Source organism: Macaca thibetana, chromosome 9 (genome assembly GCF_024542745.1).
Source record: "Macaca thibetana thibetana isolate TM-01 chromosome 9, ASM2454274v1, whole genome shotgun sequence".
Taxonomy (NCBI): Eukaryota; Metazoa; Chordata; class Mammalia; order Primates; family Cercopithecidae; genus Macaca; species Macaca thibetana.
In genome coordinates, this window is record NC_065586.1 from 72,249,110 (window position 1) to 72,267,086 (window position 17,977).

A 17,977-nucleotide genomic window follows, 5' to 3' on the forward strand; every position below is an offset into this window, starting at 1 on the left:
TCTATTTTGAGGTAATATTATTAGAAACTACTTTCCTCTATTAGGATGAAATTTGAATTCTCACAGTTGCAACTGAAATCCTTTGAGCCTGAATTGGCCATCTCAAGTCAAAAGAAATGTTTCATTCCTTTTCCACATTATAGTCCTTAAACATAGGAAATAAAACTTCTAAGGAATTTTCTCTAGTTTTCAGTTTCTTGAACTATCTCACATAGATCATGACTCTGAATTCTTTACCATTCTGGTTCTTCCCCTTTGGTACAAGAAACTTTATAAATGTTTCTTCTAATACATTAAGCACCACACATAATATTTCAGGTATGTTCTGAACCTTGTAGAATAGAGCAGAGCTAAAAGTTTCCATTTCATTCATGGAAATAATATAATGTAATGATCAAAGGAGTAAATGCTGAAATCAGCTGTCTAGTTTTGATTTCTGCTCTCAACATTCATAACTACATTATTTTGGACACATTTCCTCAACTCTCTTTTACCTCCTTGATAAAATAACAAGATAACAATTGTGTCTACTTTGTTGAGCTGGTATGAGAATTAAGTATGAACACAGAGTTAAGCATTTAGAAAACTGCCTGGCATGGATGTCTGAAATCAGAAACTGTCCATAATATTATTTAAAAATTCAGGCACTTATTGAAGATCTGTTGTGTATAGACATTGACCGTGTAAAGAGAGAAAAGTTATAGTCTGCATTCCCAAGGCATTTCCACTTAAAATTTTAGGCTTTATATTTCTTGTGAAGCAACCTATGAGTTTATTTGATTTTGGTAAATCATAAATCATGTCATACTGTGGACTCATAATTAGATAATAGTAAGGGAAAATCTTTGAGCCCTGTTTTATGGCTACTGCTGTGAAATGCTATCTCTTCTTTCCAATTCTATTCTAATCTAGGTCATCTAGTTACCTCTTTTGGAATCCTGATTGTGTCTTCCAGGGTACTGGTTTTCTATCCACGCTCCATGCCATATGTGCATATGAGAAGCCTTCCATCAATGTCAACCAAGTCATGATAAAATGTGAAGTAGAAAAGAATCAAAAGCACAGCCTTCAGCAACCCATTGGAGAGTCCCCCTGTGGGGAGCCATTTACACAGGAATCTACCTAACAGTATTCACACCTGGAATATTTGTTAATTTTGTTAATGAGAACACTATGGGAGACTTTTTCAGAAGCCTTGTTTTAATCTGAATGTCTGTCATCGATTTACATAACATTACCTGCTTGGTAATCCTAACTATATTTTTTTCAAAGGAAGAACTAAGTTTAGTTGAGTGCAATTTTTCTCAGAGAACCTGTGCTGATGCTTCGTAATAACTGTCTTCTTCTAAAAGGGCTCTCAGAAATCTTTCAAAGAATCATCTATATAATCTAACCAGAGATTAATGGTAAATGTGCCTTTTGTACTTTTAGACATATTTCTGTTTCATTTTGAAAGTTGAGACTTTATTTTTTTATCACCAACCTTGTCTCCACCATTAACTGCCAAGACAGATAATGATGGTTTAGAAATCTCATTTACAAATTCTCTCAGAGTTTTGAGATTTAATTTTGCATTTAATGCCTCTACACTTGAAGCATTTAAAGATATCCCTTACAATCACCTCATTTCTTTTGGTTTCAATTACTCATTTTTAATGCTTTTCAGACCTCTTCAATCTGAAAATCTCTTTTGACAGAAGATGGAAACAAAATCTATTATTATGCCACCAAGCTCAAATTGATGACTTCCTTTCTATCTTTGCTAAAAATAAATGTGACCCTTTTTAATATCCTTTGCATTTCTGTAACCTCTATTCTTTCTGATTTTAGCCTTCATGACCATTTTCCTAGGTCTAAGACATTTCTATATTTGTCTGAATATAGACCCTTCTTTAGTGCATTTAACCATTCCTTCCACAAATATATGTTGTATCCATCAAGCCCTGTTCTAGGCACTAAGGATACAGTGGTGAATGAAACAGGCTTATTACTTGCCTTACGTCCTCCTATCTGGTATAAATCTTTGTTTATTGGATTTATCTCCTTACCTTTTTCCTGTCTAATGACAATTTTCTTTCAATGTTGAGCTTTTAGTGTTTAAGCATCATTTAGCTCTTATGAAATGTCTTTTCAATTAGATCCCTGGTTTCTTAGAATAATTATTAATTCCCCTGCTGACATTCCTTGAAATCAGTCATTTGAATATCCATGTCAATATCTATATTTTCCTCCCTATCATTTCTCTCCCATAATATTTCCATAATTTTATAAAACTAAAGACAGCAATATGGGACCAAAGGTTTTGTCATAATTCATGCATATGTTGGGTTTTAAGTCTCAGATTACTTATTTTTCACTTCTTCATTATTCCATTATTATCAGGTAAGGATTTTTTTCCTTGATATATTAAATCACCAAGATATTTTGGCCACAAGAGGTTTATTAGGAATATACTAAAAACATGGGCTGAGAAGATTTTTCTCTTCTGCGTGTGATCATACTTTTTATTACAAATTTAAAATTTTGTCTGTATTCTAGGAATAGCCCTGCACTAGTCTATGCCATCCTTGTTATATGGACTTGGAGCATGCTGCAGTTTCCACTTGACCTGGCAGGTAAGTATCCTGATGTTTGTGCAAAAAACCAGAAAATTACACCTCTTGATTATCAATTATACTAGAACTAAGAAGGCAAGTGAAAGGATTATCATGTCTATATCCCAGTGTTAGTTCTAGTTCAGCTTAGAAGGAAAGTAGATTGAAACTTAGTAAGCCAAGAAGAGTGGATCCACTGTGGTACATGGTAAGCTTAAGATAGCAGAGCAGATAATTGCACAGCATTATATTTACTTCAAACAACAGTTCCATCAGTTATGATTTATAAGACTTCCTGCAAACCAGGTGATACCTCTGTGTCTCACCTTTCTTTCATCCATGAAATAGGGATGATAATCATAGTCACTATGATTGAAGATTCTTGTCATGACTCAGTAATATACACTTTGCTTAGCAAGTTGCTGCCATAAATGTTTTATCTCTTATTATTTATAAGAAGTAATTTTCATTCTTTTTCCAGACCCATGTATTAGAACTTCAGAAGGCATAGGAGCAGTTAAAATTGTCCTCATTGGTGGTCCTTGGAATCCCATTGGTCTTATTTTAATAAAAACATAAATCCCTAAGATTTTGCAAGAAGTAATCTCTTTCCCAGGCATTTCATACTAGCAATAATCTAGGGCTTCATTGTCCAACAGGGGACCACCAACCACACATGGCTCTTTAAACTGAAATTAATTAAAAATGTAAAACATGAAAAGTCCAATTCCTCAGTCATACTAGCCACATTTCAACTGTGCAGTTGCCACAAATGGCTACCATATTGGACAGCAGTAATATGGGACACTTCTACCATCACAGAAAGTTCAATTGAGCATTGTTGATCTGGAGTCATCTGAAAACTTCTTGGAACCCTAGAATTTTGATTTGAGAATTCTCCTGGATGTCACTTTACTACAAAGAAATTCTAGAAATTAATAATTACATTTTCCTTAGCCCAACTTGTTTATTTATGACACCTTACTTGCTGGCCTCAGGATTAGAATTAATCCTTAGGACAGGGATATTTAACTTTTTTCTCCTTTTTTGGTTCACTTTTGTAGACTCAGAGGTCTGAGGCCATTTTAAACATAGCATCCACTTGTTCAAATTATTAACAATTTGAAATAGATGGGAAAACTTGCTGTAGCTTTTAAGGAATACCAAAAATGGAATCACTTATTAATAATTACAAACAAATCTATGCTAATAACACACACACACACACACACACACACACACACACACACAGATTTTTGTCATAATGAGCCCTGAAAGGTATGGTCTGGACTCATTGGTCCAGTTGGTATCCACTTATAGAATATTAGGTGCCATCACATTAGATATTGAGTTAATACCTTTAGAAGGTCCTTTGGGAGCCATTTCCTGGCCCTCATTTCTTAGGAAAGGCTACCATTGATATAACCTTGGTTTCTCTTTTGTCTTTCACCCTGCCAATCCTCACCCTCCCATATCTTGTGGTTTGTTGCCTTGCTAAGAAAATTTGTATTTAAGAAGGACATTTTGTAAACTTTCAGGGGTGATAATGTTATGCAGCTGTTTGAAAAACAAAGACCAAATGTTACTTCTGACTAAATCATTATTGTATTTTCCAACAAATAGTACATTATGTTTATCCATATCAAAGCAGCTTCATAATATTTGCAGGCTCCAGTAGACGATGGCATTCTTTGTTTGAAAACTCCAAATGGAAGGCTTCATTATTATAAAAGGATTATTTTCTGCCCTTGACCCTGAATTAAATTTACATTTGAGAAATTAAGACAAAAGGTTCTTCTGTTGATTGGACCTCCTTTTGTTTAACTGGAAAATCAGTAATTATATCCAGTCTTTCTTGTAAACTGTGAAACAAAGCACAAGGAATTAAGACAAAATAAAATAACAATGGCATTTATTCAGGTTTTTTTCCTCCATCATTTGAAAAATATGTTTAATATGAATTAAGTTTGAATTTGAATATAAGCACTTGAATTTTCACAGCACAGTTTGCACACATGCTTGAGTGTGTAAACCAACAAACAGGTAGATCCTAAAAAGAGTATATAGAATGATCAGAGCCACGTACACTTTGCTCCGTTTCTCAAGCTTATCGATCAAGCAAATCATTCGTGATCCTAACGGGAAGATCACGTGGACAGGGAAAAAGTGGACAGGAGGCAGGGCTGTTATTCTAATGGAAACAAAATGAGCCAATGAATAGGGACCCCTCTCCTCACTGATATGATTGTTATCCCAGTTTTCAAAGGAAGAAACTGTGGCCCGGGAAGGCTTAGTGACCCCGCCAGCAACTCACTGCTGGAAAATGAGGCAGTCATGCTCTCTGACTTGAGGCTGTGAGCATGTAACTGTGAGTCTTCCTTACACTGTGGATCCCAGGATCACAATGGCAGCTTCCTTTATTTTTTATTCCCCCCCTGTGGTGCAGCTTCAGCCTCACAAGGAGCTTGAGCTATGAGCACTTGTAACCATGCCTGGCTCCTAGAATCTATTTCATGTGGTGCTTTGCCCAGGTTGAGGACTAGATGATCTTACATTTTCTATTTGGATGCAAGTCACAGGGCAAGGTGTTTTCACTTGTTCCACTCAGAATTAAATCACGGGATCATTCCATTTCATTTCCATTCTGTATTCACAGAATTATTACTAGCACAGTCCCCATTGTTAATGACTTGTCCCCATGTCATTGTCTTATATGTCTACACTTCCAAGAGAGATAGTAACTAGTCTGTCTGTGTTTTCAGTACAGAACGTCGTTTGCCCCGTGTCTGTGACAGAGAGGGGATTCCCCAGCCTGTTCTTTTGCCAGTACAGTGCGGATCTGTGGAACATCGGAATCAGCGTCTTCATACAAGATGGCCCCTTCCTTGTGGTGCGTCTCATACTGATGACCTATTTCAAAGTGATCAATCAGATGCTGGTGTTCTTTGCAGTGAAGAACTTCCTCGTGGTGGTGTTGCAACTCTACCGCTTGGTGGTGCTGGCATTGGCAGTCCGTGCTTCATTGAGAAGTCAGTCAGAAGGCCCGAAAGGAGAACATGGTTGCCGGGGACAGACCTCTGAGAGTGGGTCCTCTCCGCGGGACTGGCAGAGCGAGTCTAAGGAGGGCCTGGCTATTCCTTTGCGGGGCTCCCCAGTCACTGACGATTCCCAACCCACCCCTTAGTTATTGATTGACAGGGGTCTGCGGCTAGAACCTGACTCCCTGGTTCTTCTTATAGGGAGGATCCTCCTTCTCCCCCAGCCTTGGCATATAATAATTTTCAAAAGAACAGCATAAAAAGGTGATCTTAAACCAAAGCTGAGGAATTTTCTTTTTTCAACTGAATAGAAGGAACTTTGATTAGTGACTATTGCTACAACTTCTGTGTGATGGTATCAGATGTTATAGTTGTTCAACGACTAAGTGATTTGTTTGTCTTGAACTGTTTGAAAAGCTGTGGAAGGGGTTACAGTGACATGCCCTCGAAAGATTTAGTGCAGACGAACTGTCGCGGCTGTTACCTGAAAATAGAGAAGCTTTGAACTTTGGCTCCATTGTCAGACTATTTCGTCTGATCTTTTCTGCAATGTCCCTCTGACATCAAAAAATGTACATTCAGTGAATGCAGAACAAATGAAGGGAAAAGTGCCTTTAAAATTACCTCACTGTGGGCTGGAAGCAGCGAAAATCTCTGCCCAGCTTCCGTATCATAGAGAGCCTTATTCATCGCTGCACAGGCCTTTCCAGGAAAATCATTTTTCTGGGCTGATGTTGCATTCTGCCATGGCGCATATGCTCTTACAGAGATTTTATTGCTTTTGGCTTGGGTGCTACAAAATTCACAGCAAGTCATTTTGGTTACATATCTACTGGTTGCAAGGCAGGAAATACTGGTGAAATGCTAGCAAAGTCACAATTTCTACTCTGGACATGATTTGCACTGTTCGTCAGTATTTTTCTGAACCCTACTTTACCATTTTCTATATTGCCAAGCTGAATCACGTGGGCTGATGCAGGGAAGCTCTGAAGCGGTGAATAAAGGTGTTTCGGGCCCTGTAAGTGTTACCATGGTTTCTGGTGTCTGCTAGCAGTAGCGAACAAAGCTGCAGCTTCTCTGAACCGCCACTATTGGAGGTGGCCTTTGGTCTCAGGGAACATGGTGATGGAGGCTTGCATCAGCCCCACCCAGGGCCAACAGCCCTTGTGGAGTGACGGGAGTCGGAATGTGCTACCCCGTTGTGGGAATCAGGCAATTCGCTTTATTTTCTTGTATTAAGACTTCATTTTCCCAGTATTGAAATAGCCATACTTTTCCTTTACATACCTCTATACTTTCCAGATGGAGGTGATTCAGAACCTTTTAAAGTGATTTTTGCTTTTAAAGATACAGTGTGAAAATTTGCTCGGGTGTATAGCAGTAATTACATGATGCAAGCAGTTCCAAAACTGTTCTTTTAGGTTCAAAACCTAATTCCCCCGGATTAGTATACTCGAGAATTCAAAGGGACATTTAAGGTGGGGTATGCTCTTAATTTGGTATAACAACCAGTTGGGACAATTTTATCTGTAACTCTCTGGGTGAGATGATACCTATTAGAAATATTTTCTACAAACTTTTATACACAAATTCTGTTTTTATACAGAGTCATGCATATTTTCTCGTAAATGGCTTCTTCAGCGCCATTGTCATATGTTTTTATTTCTTTCTTCCTTGTGCTTCTAATTTTAACAATATAATCACTATAAAATGACACATGGAACTAATGGAATACATTTATGATTTTCCATAATAATTTTATGAAAGTTAAGATCAAGAAATTATATGTATATGAAGTAAAGCACTTGACAACTTTTAAGGGCATGTTATTTAAAGTGCTCAGCAGTTGAAAGCAAAATAATAACTGCTATTTATAAAAATGCCTCAGCAGAATCTGTTTTTATGTTGACTGCTTTATGTTGAATATTTTCTTCCACAACATGTATGTGCTGCTTATTATTGCAGATTTGCTCATGGCATACTTTTCATGTTTTAATTTTTTTCTTCCAGCAAAACAAACACTGAGGCCCTAAAAATAGATAAAGTATAAAGTAGTACGGCTGTTGCAAGGATATTTTTAAATGCTTTCAAATCTCAGACTTGGCTTGGCTTCGTGAATGAGTTTCTAGTGTTTAAATTAAAGTATTTTGTAATTAGCACTCCTCGTGGGCTTGAGAAATAAAAAGCCTGTCCAAAGTCTAGCTTTATTTAGAGGGTCAGGAAGTCAAAGAGCACCCAGGACCATCTTGGCAAATAATAGTGGCAAAAATAGACCCAGGTTCTGCAAGGTTTTCCAGGAAAATCTGCTTGGGGCAGCATTTGTTAACCTAGCTGCCAGTACTCCCACTCTCTTAGACTGGCTGCTTTTATAGTAGGAAAAAACAATCTGCATTTGCTTAGTTTATTTGAAAGAAAGCTCTAAACCTAGGTTATATATTAGCCATTCCTAAGACTCCTGATTAAATATTATAAATTTATTCAGTTAATTGTCGTTTTTAATGTAGACTGCTAAATACTGTAATGTTTCAAAACATCGAAGTGTTTGTTATAAAGTGGCTAGAACATCCATTACCTCCCACGTGTGGACACCATGGGACTTGTTTACATTTTATTTGTAATAAGATAACTGACTCACAACACCTGTATAATGTGATGCAAGCCATCCTCTCTATCATAACCCCTCCCCCAGACACACAGCAGGTCAGTCCCCGACCCCTGAAGAAAGTGGCTTATTTGAGGTTGTTGGTGCTGTTATTATTATTGCCATAGTTGTTATTTAATGCTTGATTAAAGCTCAGTCAAATGTCCTTCCTAAAAACATGTCATTCCACTTGTGAAAGAAAACACAATGTGCATGTTTCAATGATACTGTGCGTAAACACACCTCACCATCATCTTGTGGGTTTCCTTTGCCCTTATTGGACGACTCTCAGAGGACATGACTTGACATAGTAATAGTAGTAAACTATCCTTATCTTTGATTATTCTTTTAATTTGTATTTGAGCTGTTTCAACAGCATAATAAACTAAAATTTTGAATTGGCCAATAATATTCTTTATAATCTTCCAGTGAAGAGTCTGATACAAATTTTCTCTTGGCTGTGTTGTAGTTCCACTAACAAATAGCACTTCAGGCCTCATAGAACCATATAGATATGGCCAAGGAATATCAGGGTTCACTATTATAATACTAATTGCTAACTCATTAAACTCATTATTTAATTGAACATTTTCAAAGCTCTGGAAAGGCATGCATTTGTAGGTGCACATGCTTTAAGATTTCTATGCATCTTTCAGAGTTGAATGTAATAATGTTTGGCATTTGATTCTTGATAATTCTTAACCAACTTTTCCTGTTAAAAGAGAGAAAGAATTGCAAATGTCAGGCATCTGTCCACTGTAGCCCTCCTCCAATGCCAAGAAAGAGGGATGGTGACGTATACTACAGCGACGCAAATGAAAAACCAAACAGTCTTGAATTACAAGAAAAAAAGGGAATTGTTATTCTTTTTTCTAATTTCAGACTGCTTTTTACTTACTGGACATTCTGATTTGCTCTCAGAAACATCTGATTTGGGGTTAAACTAGGCAGCTGGAGGATGTTTACAGCTTTGAGGCTTCAAATAAGTTTCCATATGCAGGGAGTAACTTTAAACAATGTTTGAATAATTAACTGCTATGGTCTTGTATTTTATGTGTATCTATTTCATCCTCTGACTCTTTCTTACTAGAATACCATTTAAGAATATTTTCTCTGCAGTATTCATATTTATACTATTTTGCTATGAGTGGCCTTTGTATTTTATTATATGCATTAAATAGTGTGTGCACAACTTTACCTTAATGTGGATTTTTTTTGCTGGTTTTTCATGTCTTTGTTCTCTACTGCAATTCATTTCCTTTATGGTTTTTAAGCTCTGGTTTAAAAAATAAAACTGATCTATTTAGAATATGATTAAAGTGGCATTTCAAACCAGTGAGGAAAGGCTGACCAATTTTACAAATGATGTTGGGAAATTTTGCAATCCATCTGGAAAAAATAAAGTTAGATTTTTATCTCCTGCAATATATAGAAATAAATTCCAGATGGATTAAAGATGTAAATGTAAAATGAAAACTATAAATATTAGAAGAAAATATGCAGTCTGTCTTTAGCCTGTGGGGGATGGGAACGATCTTCTGAAACAAGACATGAAACTCAGAAGCTACAGAAGAATTGACAGATTTTTCCTACATAAAAGCTTAATGTTTCTCAGTGGCAAAAGCTATCATAAATACATCACTCTTATTTTCTTTTCTGGAGAAAGGAGTCAGAGAAATCAGACAAGAGAAATGAGAGGTATAGAAATTGGAAAGAAGGAGCCAAATTTATCATTTATTCATAGAAGACTGAGTCTCGAACATCCAAGGAAAACATATTAAACCTAGGAAACTTAAGGATAATCTGAAATCACACACAAAAATCAATAGCTTTTCTACATACAAAATCACATAGAATATATACTTGAAGAAGATATTTCCTTTGCAATATAAACTAAATCTATAAAATACATAGGAATAAACTTGGGAAATGTATAAGATCTATGTGAAGAAAACTTAAAAATGATTGTGAGGGCCATACATGAATAATTTAACAAAAAGAAAGACATTATTTTATGGGGATTGGTAAGAAGCCTTGATTTTTTTTTTTTTAAAGTTTCGATTTTCCCTAAATTGATCTATAAATAGATCAAGTAGTACAATCTTCATCATGCTATCAACAAGATATTAATTTTTTTGTGACTGCCCAAGTTGATTCTAAAGATTTCATGATAAAATAAGCATGAAAGAATAGTTAGAAAATACCAAAAGAAAGTTGAAAAATGAGAGAGATATTTCAATATATTTACATATATTATACAACTACAATAACCAAGAGAATTTGGTTCTGAAATATGAATAAGCAGGCCAAAAAGCTGAACAGAATAAGTTTAATAAATAGACTGAGCTACACAAGGGATTCTGATATATGATAAATCATGGGTGGGGTAAAATATTATAAATGGTTTAGGTTTTGGAAAATATTAAATTAGATCCTTACCTCAATCCTTATGTCTAAAACATTTCCAGGTAGATTAAATAACTAAACATTTAAAATAAAATAAGCACAGAAAACTTTGTTTTTATAATTGCGATGGTGAGAATGCTTTTTGAGCATGATATGAAATGAGACACCATAGAAGAGTCATAAATTTCAGCTCATAAAATTAAAAATTTTAGCATTGCAAAAATACCATAAGCAAATTCAAATGTTGAACAATGAACTGAGTTAATTTGTTTGCAAGAAATATAACAATGCATTAGTTTTCTTAATGAACAAACCGTTCTTACAAATAAGAAAAAAAAAATCACTGAAAAAATGAGCAAAAGACATAAGTGTATGATTAACTGCAAAAGGAATAGTTGAAGAAATGCAAATCAAACCACAATGAAATACCATTTTTCAAATGCAGACTCAACTGCAGGGTAACCGTTTTTCACTTAGTTGGTTGGCAAAGACCCAAAAGTTCTTTAGAATGCTGTATTAGAGGGCAACAAGGAAAGTAGGCATTCTTATTCATAGTTAGTGAGGGTGTAAATTGGTACAACTCCTCTGTAAGACAATTTGGCAACAGCAGTCAGAAAAAAACACATTTATCATCTGACCTAGCAACTCCACTTCTAAGAACGTATCCTGTAGCTATGTGTGTGCAAAAATGTGGGTATAAGACTGTTCAGTATGTTCTATAGTTGCAGCATAATGTCCATCAATAGAGTCATGGTTAAATAATGTAACCTCTATACTACATAATACCATGTTATTTTTTAAAAGAATGAAGTAGAGCCATAGCATTGATGTTGATAGGAAACAATAGCTTAAATATTCTGTTAAGTAAAAATAAGGATACGAAACAAGTTAGTATGTTACTCTTTTTGTAAATGTTATCCACACCTTCACAAGTGGCTAATAAACACGAAATGATGTTCAAGTTTCTAATGATCGTGGATATTCCCTCCTTTTTAAAACTATTCTTATATATTTGATAGCTTGAATTTTTAAAATTATGCATTATTTTGTAATGTGAAAAGTAATTATAACAAAGGAAACCTCACCTACTTGTGAGCTTGACTTCAGCCTACTGCCATGTACAGATGCTTTGATATCATTTTGCAAATAAAGTAAAAGCACATCATTTACTTCCACCCAAGAAAATAAAGACCTTCTCATTATAACTAAGGATGATCTTGAGAAGTTTTAGACAAATCAAGGCCTTAAACCATATCAAATTCTGCTTGCCTTATGAAGTGTCTAAAACTAGGGAAATGAAATAATGAATAGATACAGAAGAGCACAGAAAAATCAAACTGACCAAAAAGATGCACTGGGTCTTTCTTGATGAGTACTATGGAGACTACTTTGAAGCTGCCAGTCTAACACTTCCACACTCCTGACATTCATGGAGTCACCAACACAAACCATCAAGAAATTTCACTTTGATTGACACAGTCATGCTGGTTTCCCCAGAAGAGATTGAGAAGTGAAGGAACCCTGACAGAGAAAACTTCAGAAAGAATCTGCATCTGTTTCCATGTCTGTATTCACAGCCCATCTAATTTGTGTGTGTAAGCTTTTATGATTTTTGCCAAGTATTTACTAAATTTATCACTGATTGTGGTAAGTGATCAAATGGATCATATGCAAATCTGATCGACTTATTGAGGAAAACAAACATTTCTAAACCAGCCATATGTCAAATATCGTATAGTCTTTGTATCCAAACTAAGAATTTTGGGCAAGGAAAATTGGATCTACAAGACAAAATATGTTTTCTCTATGGATGCTGGTGTTCAGCTTCTGCCAAATGCATAGCTGAAGAATTCAGATGGTTGTGGCTCTGGGATCTTGGGGGTTGTTTCTACCTTCTGGCAAAGAATATTTCTCTCTATTATGCAAGAGTCCCCATATGACCTAAGTGGCAGCGAACAGGTGGGTCAAATGCTATAATTATTTCATTGGATCTTTTGGTTTCAACTAATTCCTGTAACTAGTGATTTTTATTGGTATCTCTAACCCCAAACTCTTTTCTTTCCTGGACTCTATGCCTGGATTTCCATCTCCTCTGGATATTCTGCAAGTATTACAGACTCAATTATATATATTTAATTATATGTTTTATATATATAATTATACATATATATAATTATACAAATATATATATAAAATTATATATGTCTTACCACACTCAACCCCTGATCTACTCCTTTCCTGTGTTCCAAACAATGACTAGTAGCATCTCCAGCCACTAAGGCACCCACGCCAAAACCAGATGTTTCCTAGGTCCTTGCTTCTTTTTTCTTATACCTTCTTCCTAAGTAATCCCTAAATTCTGTCAGTTATGCGGCTTATACTTCCTCTCAATCTTTATCCTACATTCTGTATTCCAAGTACTACTATCTTAATTTGGTATCACATCATTTGTTCCCTCAGTGATTGCAATTATTTCCCAACTGGTCTTCCAACCTCCTGGTTTAATCCTCCGTAGTAATCTTCCAAACTGCATTCAGTGCTGGCTGTTCTAAAATGCACATTTGATCACATCTCTTCTCTTCAAAACACTTTCATGATGCCTCACTGCCCATAAGATCAAACCTAAAGTCCCTCTAAAATAACTCAAGAACTTTCACAATTTGCCCCTAACCTAATTCTTCAACTTTGTCTCCCATTACTGCAGTCTGCTCCCCAACACATATAACTGCCACCGTTAGACCATAATAAACTACTTGTATTCCCCTAAACATGCCATTATCCTTTACATTGCTGTGTTTACAAGCATAATTCTTTTTTCAGTGATGCCACCACTCCATTACTGATGGCCTAATTTCTCCATCCAGAGTTGATAGCTAGGGAAGAAAGAACAATCCCAGAAGCAAAAATTGTTCTACACCCTCTGGGAACTCCAGGTGAGTGAGTGTAGACATCCCCTGTCCTGACAGCAAAGACGTCCTTCAGTCCTGGGTCTCCAATTTGTAGGTTTCCTTTGAAGCAGCAATCCTAAGGATGCCAGGTAAGGCAATGTGGATATCGAGCTATAGCATTGATCACTTACCATGAACCTTGACTAGAGTCTGCAAGAGAAGCAACAGGCCAACTGTCTCCAGAAGTTTTATCCTATCTTGAATCTGGCTGAACTATGCAATTTAATCTGCGTTTACTAATCCAACAGCTTATAAATATATTATAAATATATTGTCTTATCCCTTCCCCTTCCAGAGATTCTCCTTTCTAGCAATATCTCCAACTCACTATTTACCATCTCTTTGGCAAAATCCCTCATAAAAGGTTCCGAAAGTTTATGAAAAATATTACACCCTCCTACTTCCAGAACTGAATGTCTCCCCTCTATTACTGTGCATTTATAGCACTCATACTTGTCTTGTCTCTATCCCTGTGCTTATCATAATGTATTGGAATTATTCGCCGCTATGTCTGTCTCTCCCATCAGACTGTGAGCTATCTGAGGGTGCAGGTAATGTTTTATACTCTGCTGTAATAACCACAGAACTCCAGATGCATTGAAATTTTGTCTATTCCCAGAATTCACCAGCCTTCTTTCTGTCTCTGGGACTTCATATTTGCGGGTGTTTCTTCCTGAGATGCCCCTATCCCACCCCAATCCCACCCTAGAGAAGCTCCTTCTCATTTTGATTCCAGATGGAATGCAAAGTCCTCCTAGGGGCTGACACACATAGTGGTCACCTCCACTCCTATGGTTGTATGAGAACCATCATCTCCTGGTTCCTCATTATTGGCTCCTTCTATCTGCATGGGTCTATTTATTCCTTTACTTTCTAAATTTACAAGCCCTATCTTGTTCATTTGGGCTCATCTGTCTCTCCGTGACTCCACTCTTATAAATGCCCTATTAAATCTGCATTTCCAACCTTGTTCTAAGCTTCTCTTCAACACTTCCATGCAGAAGCACTTCTGGCACTTCCAACTTAATGTGCTCACAATTGGATTCAAAACGTCTCCTCCCCCACATCTGTTTCTCTTCCTAATCTCTCAATTTCTCTTAATGGAACCATTAGCTATTCAGTCATTTGGGCTCAGACTAAGGAGTTATCTTTGATTCTCAAAGTCATTTGCTGCATCCTATACTCTGTTTCATATAATAAATACAGTTTTGTTGCTTTCTCTGATTATATAAAGTCATATGTGATCAATGTAATTTCAAACATACAAAAGGATAAAATACATACAGAGGGTAAAACATACAGAGGGCAAAAATCACATGAACTCCCACCTTATTACAATTCATTATTAACACTTTAAAGGTTATTCTTTTGTGAACCTTTAAGATAGATAGATAGATAGATAGATAGATAGATAGATAGATAGATATAAATGGAATAATACACTAGTTCATTCTTTAAAAATTAAAAAAAAAACTCAAAAGAGCTCCCAAAACTTTGGCTTAAGTTAAGAATATATTTTGAACAACTTAAGCTCTCAATCTTTTCAGTATCACCTCTATGAAGGCATATATAACCTCACTTGGAGAAATGAGAGATTTTTCAGGCCTTTTGTGAATTTGAAGCCTAGACCAAATGGTGCCCCTGTGGTAAACTCTGGAATTGAAATCTCATTTTATTATTTTTTCTGTAATCCACGGAGACTCTCAGGGTACATGAGGAATAATATTTTTGCTCTATGAATGATCAATGACGTCAACAAATATCTTTTAATATTTATCATATACAAACCACTGCTAGCTATGTGAGGGATACACAAATGAATAAGACATTTTACTTGCTTCAGAGAAAATTTTTATATCAGTGGTCTTTAAAAAATGTTGCTATAGCCTCCATAAACATCGCTCCCTGACACCTATCTTCTTGCCTGTGAAGGGCTCATTTTGGTTCTTTATGAGTTTTGTGTGGAACCTGAAGTCCCTAGCCTTGCTCCAACATGCGCTTTGAAATACAAGAGGAAATGCAAAAAAGGAAGTAGATCTTAGAGGACTGATTTAAAAGAAATGAGAGTTGTTTGTTTTCTGAAAACACACCTTTGTAGCTTGATGGCCCTTGATCACTGTGGGATGGGCACCATAGGATCCCCCAAACATGGCAAGAGCTCATCTTAGACTTACAGTGGTTTTGGCTATGATCTGCTGTCTTCTTTTCAAAGGATGCAACCCTTCTGGAGAGGTTTCTGTCTGAACTCAGCCACATTTCTGTGCTTAAAGTGGTAAAGCACCATTCATGTGAAAGCCCCACAGAAGACTTAAAAGCACTTTACAGGCCTTCAGAATAATTTAAAGTGTATCCCTCGTAGATATCCAGGGCAGAAGATGCTCATTTGTCACATGTCAAAAAGCACTGAGGTTTATTTTTACAGAATCACTGGCTAACAGGAATACTTGGGGCCATTACTCTCTAGCAACTTTAATTACAGCAACACAATGTTAGAAGGAAGATATACTTGGCCCATACTTGAGGATTATAATCTCTTTTCTTAACTCTTTCAAATCCTTTTTGAAAGATTTAAAATAATATTTAGTGATAGTGATAAATGGCTTAAAAGCCATAGAGAAAATGCTAGTCTGGGAAACATGTCAGTCATTTTTAAGAACAGATGTCCACCACCACTTCTCTCTTTTGGGAAGGAGCCCATTAAGCTTTGTGCTGCTGAATCAGATATGACAAAAAAGTTCATTCAGTCTGGTTTATTTTGGCTTGGGAGTCAACATCATGAGAGGCAATGGCTGATATTTCTGGATCTGCTGTTGCTTCTACTTTAGAGACTGTTGAATCAGACTTGATTGAACTTGCAGATATCTCTGGTTCTGCTGCACACACATGCTGCTTCATAGCCTGAGAGCTGGTGATCTATATAGCATCTTGAAAATGTGTGTTTTAAAATTGCTCACCTACCTGCACAGATGTAAAATCAGCACCGACCAAAATAAGCTCACCCTTGAATTTCTGCATTCTATGTTCTTCCATAGAAGACTAAACATCCAGGCACTGATCCATTTATTACACCATGGCATCTCTGGGGTGACAGACACATTTATCAAAGTTCCAGTCCCTCGAAAGGGATAACGTTCAGGAAATATTTGAGCAGCTATCACAAAATTCACCCTCATCTTATGGCTTTTCTAAAACTTAATAAAAATCCTCTTTTCAATTAGAATCTTCCAAAAACTATAGGCCTTGTTTCTCCAACTTCTTGGAAAAGCTAAAGCAAACATTGACTATCATAACTTCTATTTTTTCAGCTTCAAGTCCCTCAAAAATGCTGTTTCACTTAGTGTCATGCTGTGGACTTCCTTTCAGGGGTTGCCTGTACAAGGATTTTACTTATAGACTCTGCCCTTTATTTGTACTTTGAGTCACATACTCCTGGAGCCTTTGGGATCTCCTTATCTTCTTGAAAGCAAAGAAATGAAAGCTGAGAGAAGGGTCAGCCTAGTTGTAGTCTAGGGATGGCATACTCAAGATCAGAATTAACTGTACATAAAAGCAAAATACAAACAAAATCTACAACAAAACAAAAAGTTAAGCATCTTTAGTTTTCTGCTAATAGCACGTAATATCTATAATATCCTTGAAACAATTTTACTTGCCCACCATTTCAAAGTTTATACATTTTCACATCTTTATCTCAATCTTGACAGCCACTCTGGAGGCAAGTCCTAAAAAGACAAATGAGGAAATGAGCACTCAGAGAGGTCAACAGACTTATAAAAGGTCAAGTCTTTGGGTCCAAGGGATTCAAGTCCAAAGATTCAGCTCCCAAGGTAGGAATGCATTATGAAAGGACTTTGTTCCAACACGGGGCAGTAGTGACAACAAATCAACTTAAAAATCTAAGTAGATATACTTTTCCCATTGGTCTGTAATTTTCTACACTTAGCTTTAACCAGTAAAATAGTCTCACTGTCCCTGGAAGTGGGTACAAACCCACCTCCATAAAATGACAACTCCATTTCTCAGCATAATCAGAATGGGATTGAATTACCACTCTTTCTTTGGGCCCTGAGCTGGTTTGTTGCCAACAGGGTCCATTTCCAGAAGTATTCTAACACTCATCGAAAATGAGAAAAGTCATTTGACTACCTCTTCCCACAGAGAAATTTAAGTTGTGCACATTCATTCAAAGAAAAGCAATTGCCTTTGTTTCTGTGGTACTAGAATTATTTATGTCAGAGTGTTTTCTTTTGATTGGCTTCTCTTCTGTATTCAGTAGAGCTGGAAAAAAGAACACTCATTTTTCCTCCTTCCTGCACTGACACCCTTACTACATTTTCCAAAACAATTAAA

The 17,977-nt window shown here is 36.3% G+C and overlaps 1 protein-coding gene across 1 annotated transcript in view; it reads left to right on the top strand.

Annotated features, from left to right (window-relative positions):
* The window catches only part of TMEM26 (transmembrane protein 26), a 47,763-nt gene extending 38,301 nt beyond the window's left edge, over positions 1–9,462 (top strand). Inside the window, exons 5-6 of the mRNA XM_050803064.1 lie at positions 2,539–2,615; positions 5,357–9,462. Coding sequence (XP_050659021.1) covers positions 2,539–2,615; positions 5,357–5,778 — 499 coding nt within the window. The 3' untranslated portion in view covers positions 5,779–9,462. The remainder of the gene's footprint in view (positions 1–2,538; positions 2,616–5,356) is intronic.
* Positions 9,463–17,977: the final 8,515 nt, after the last annotated feature.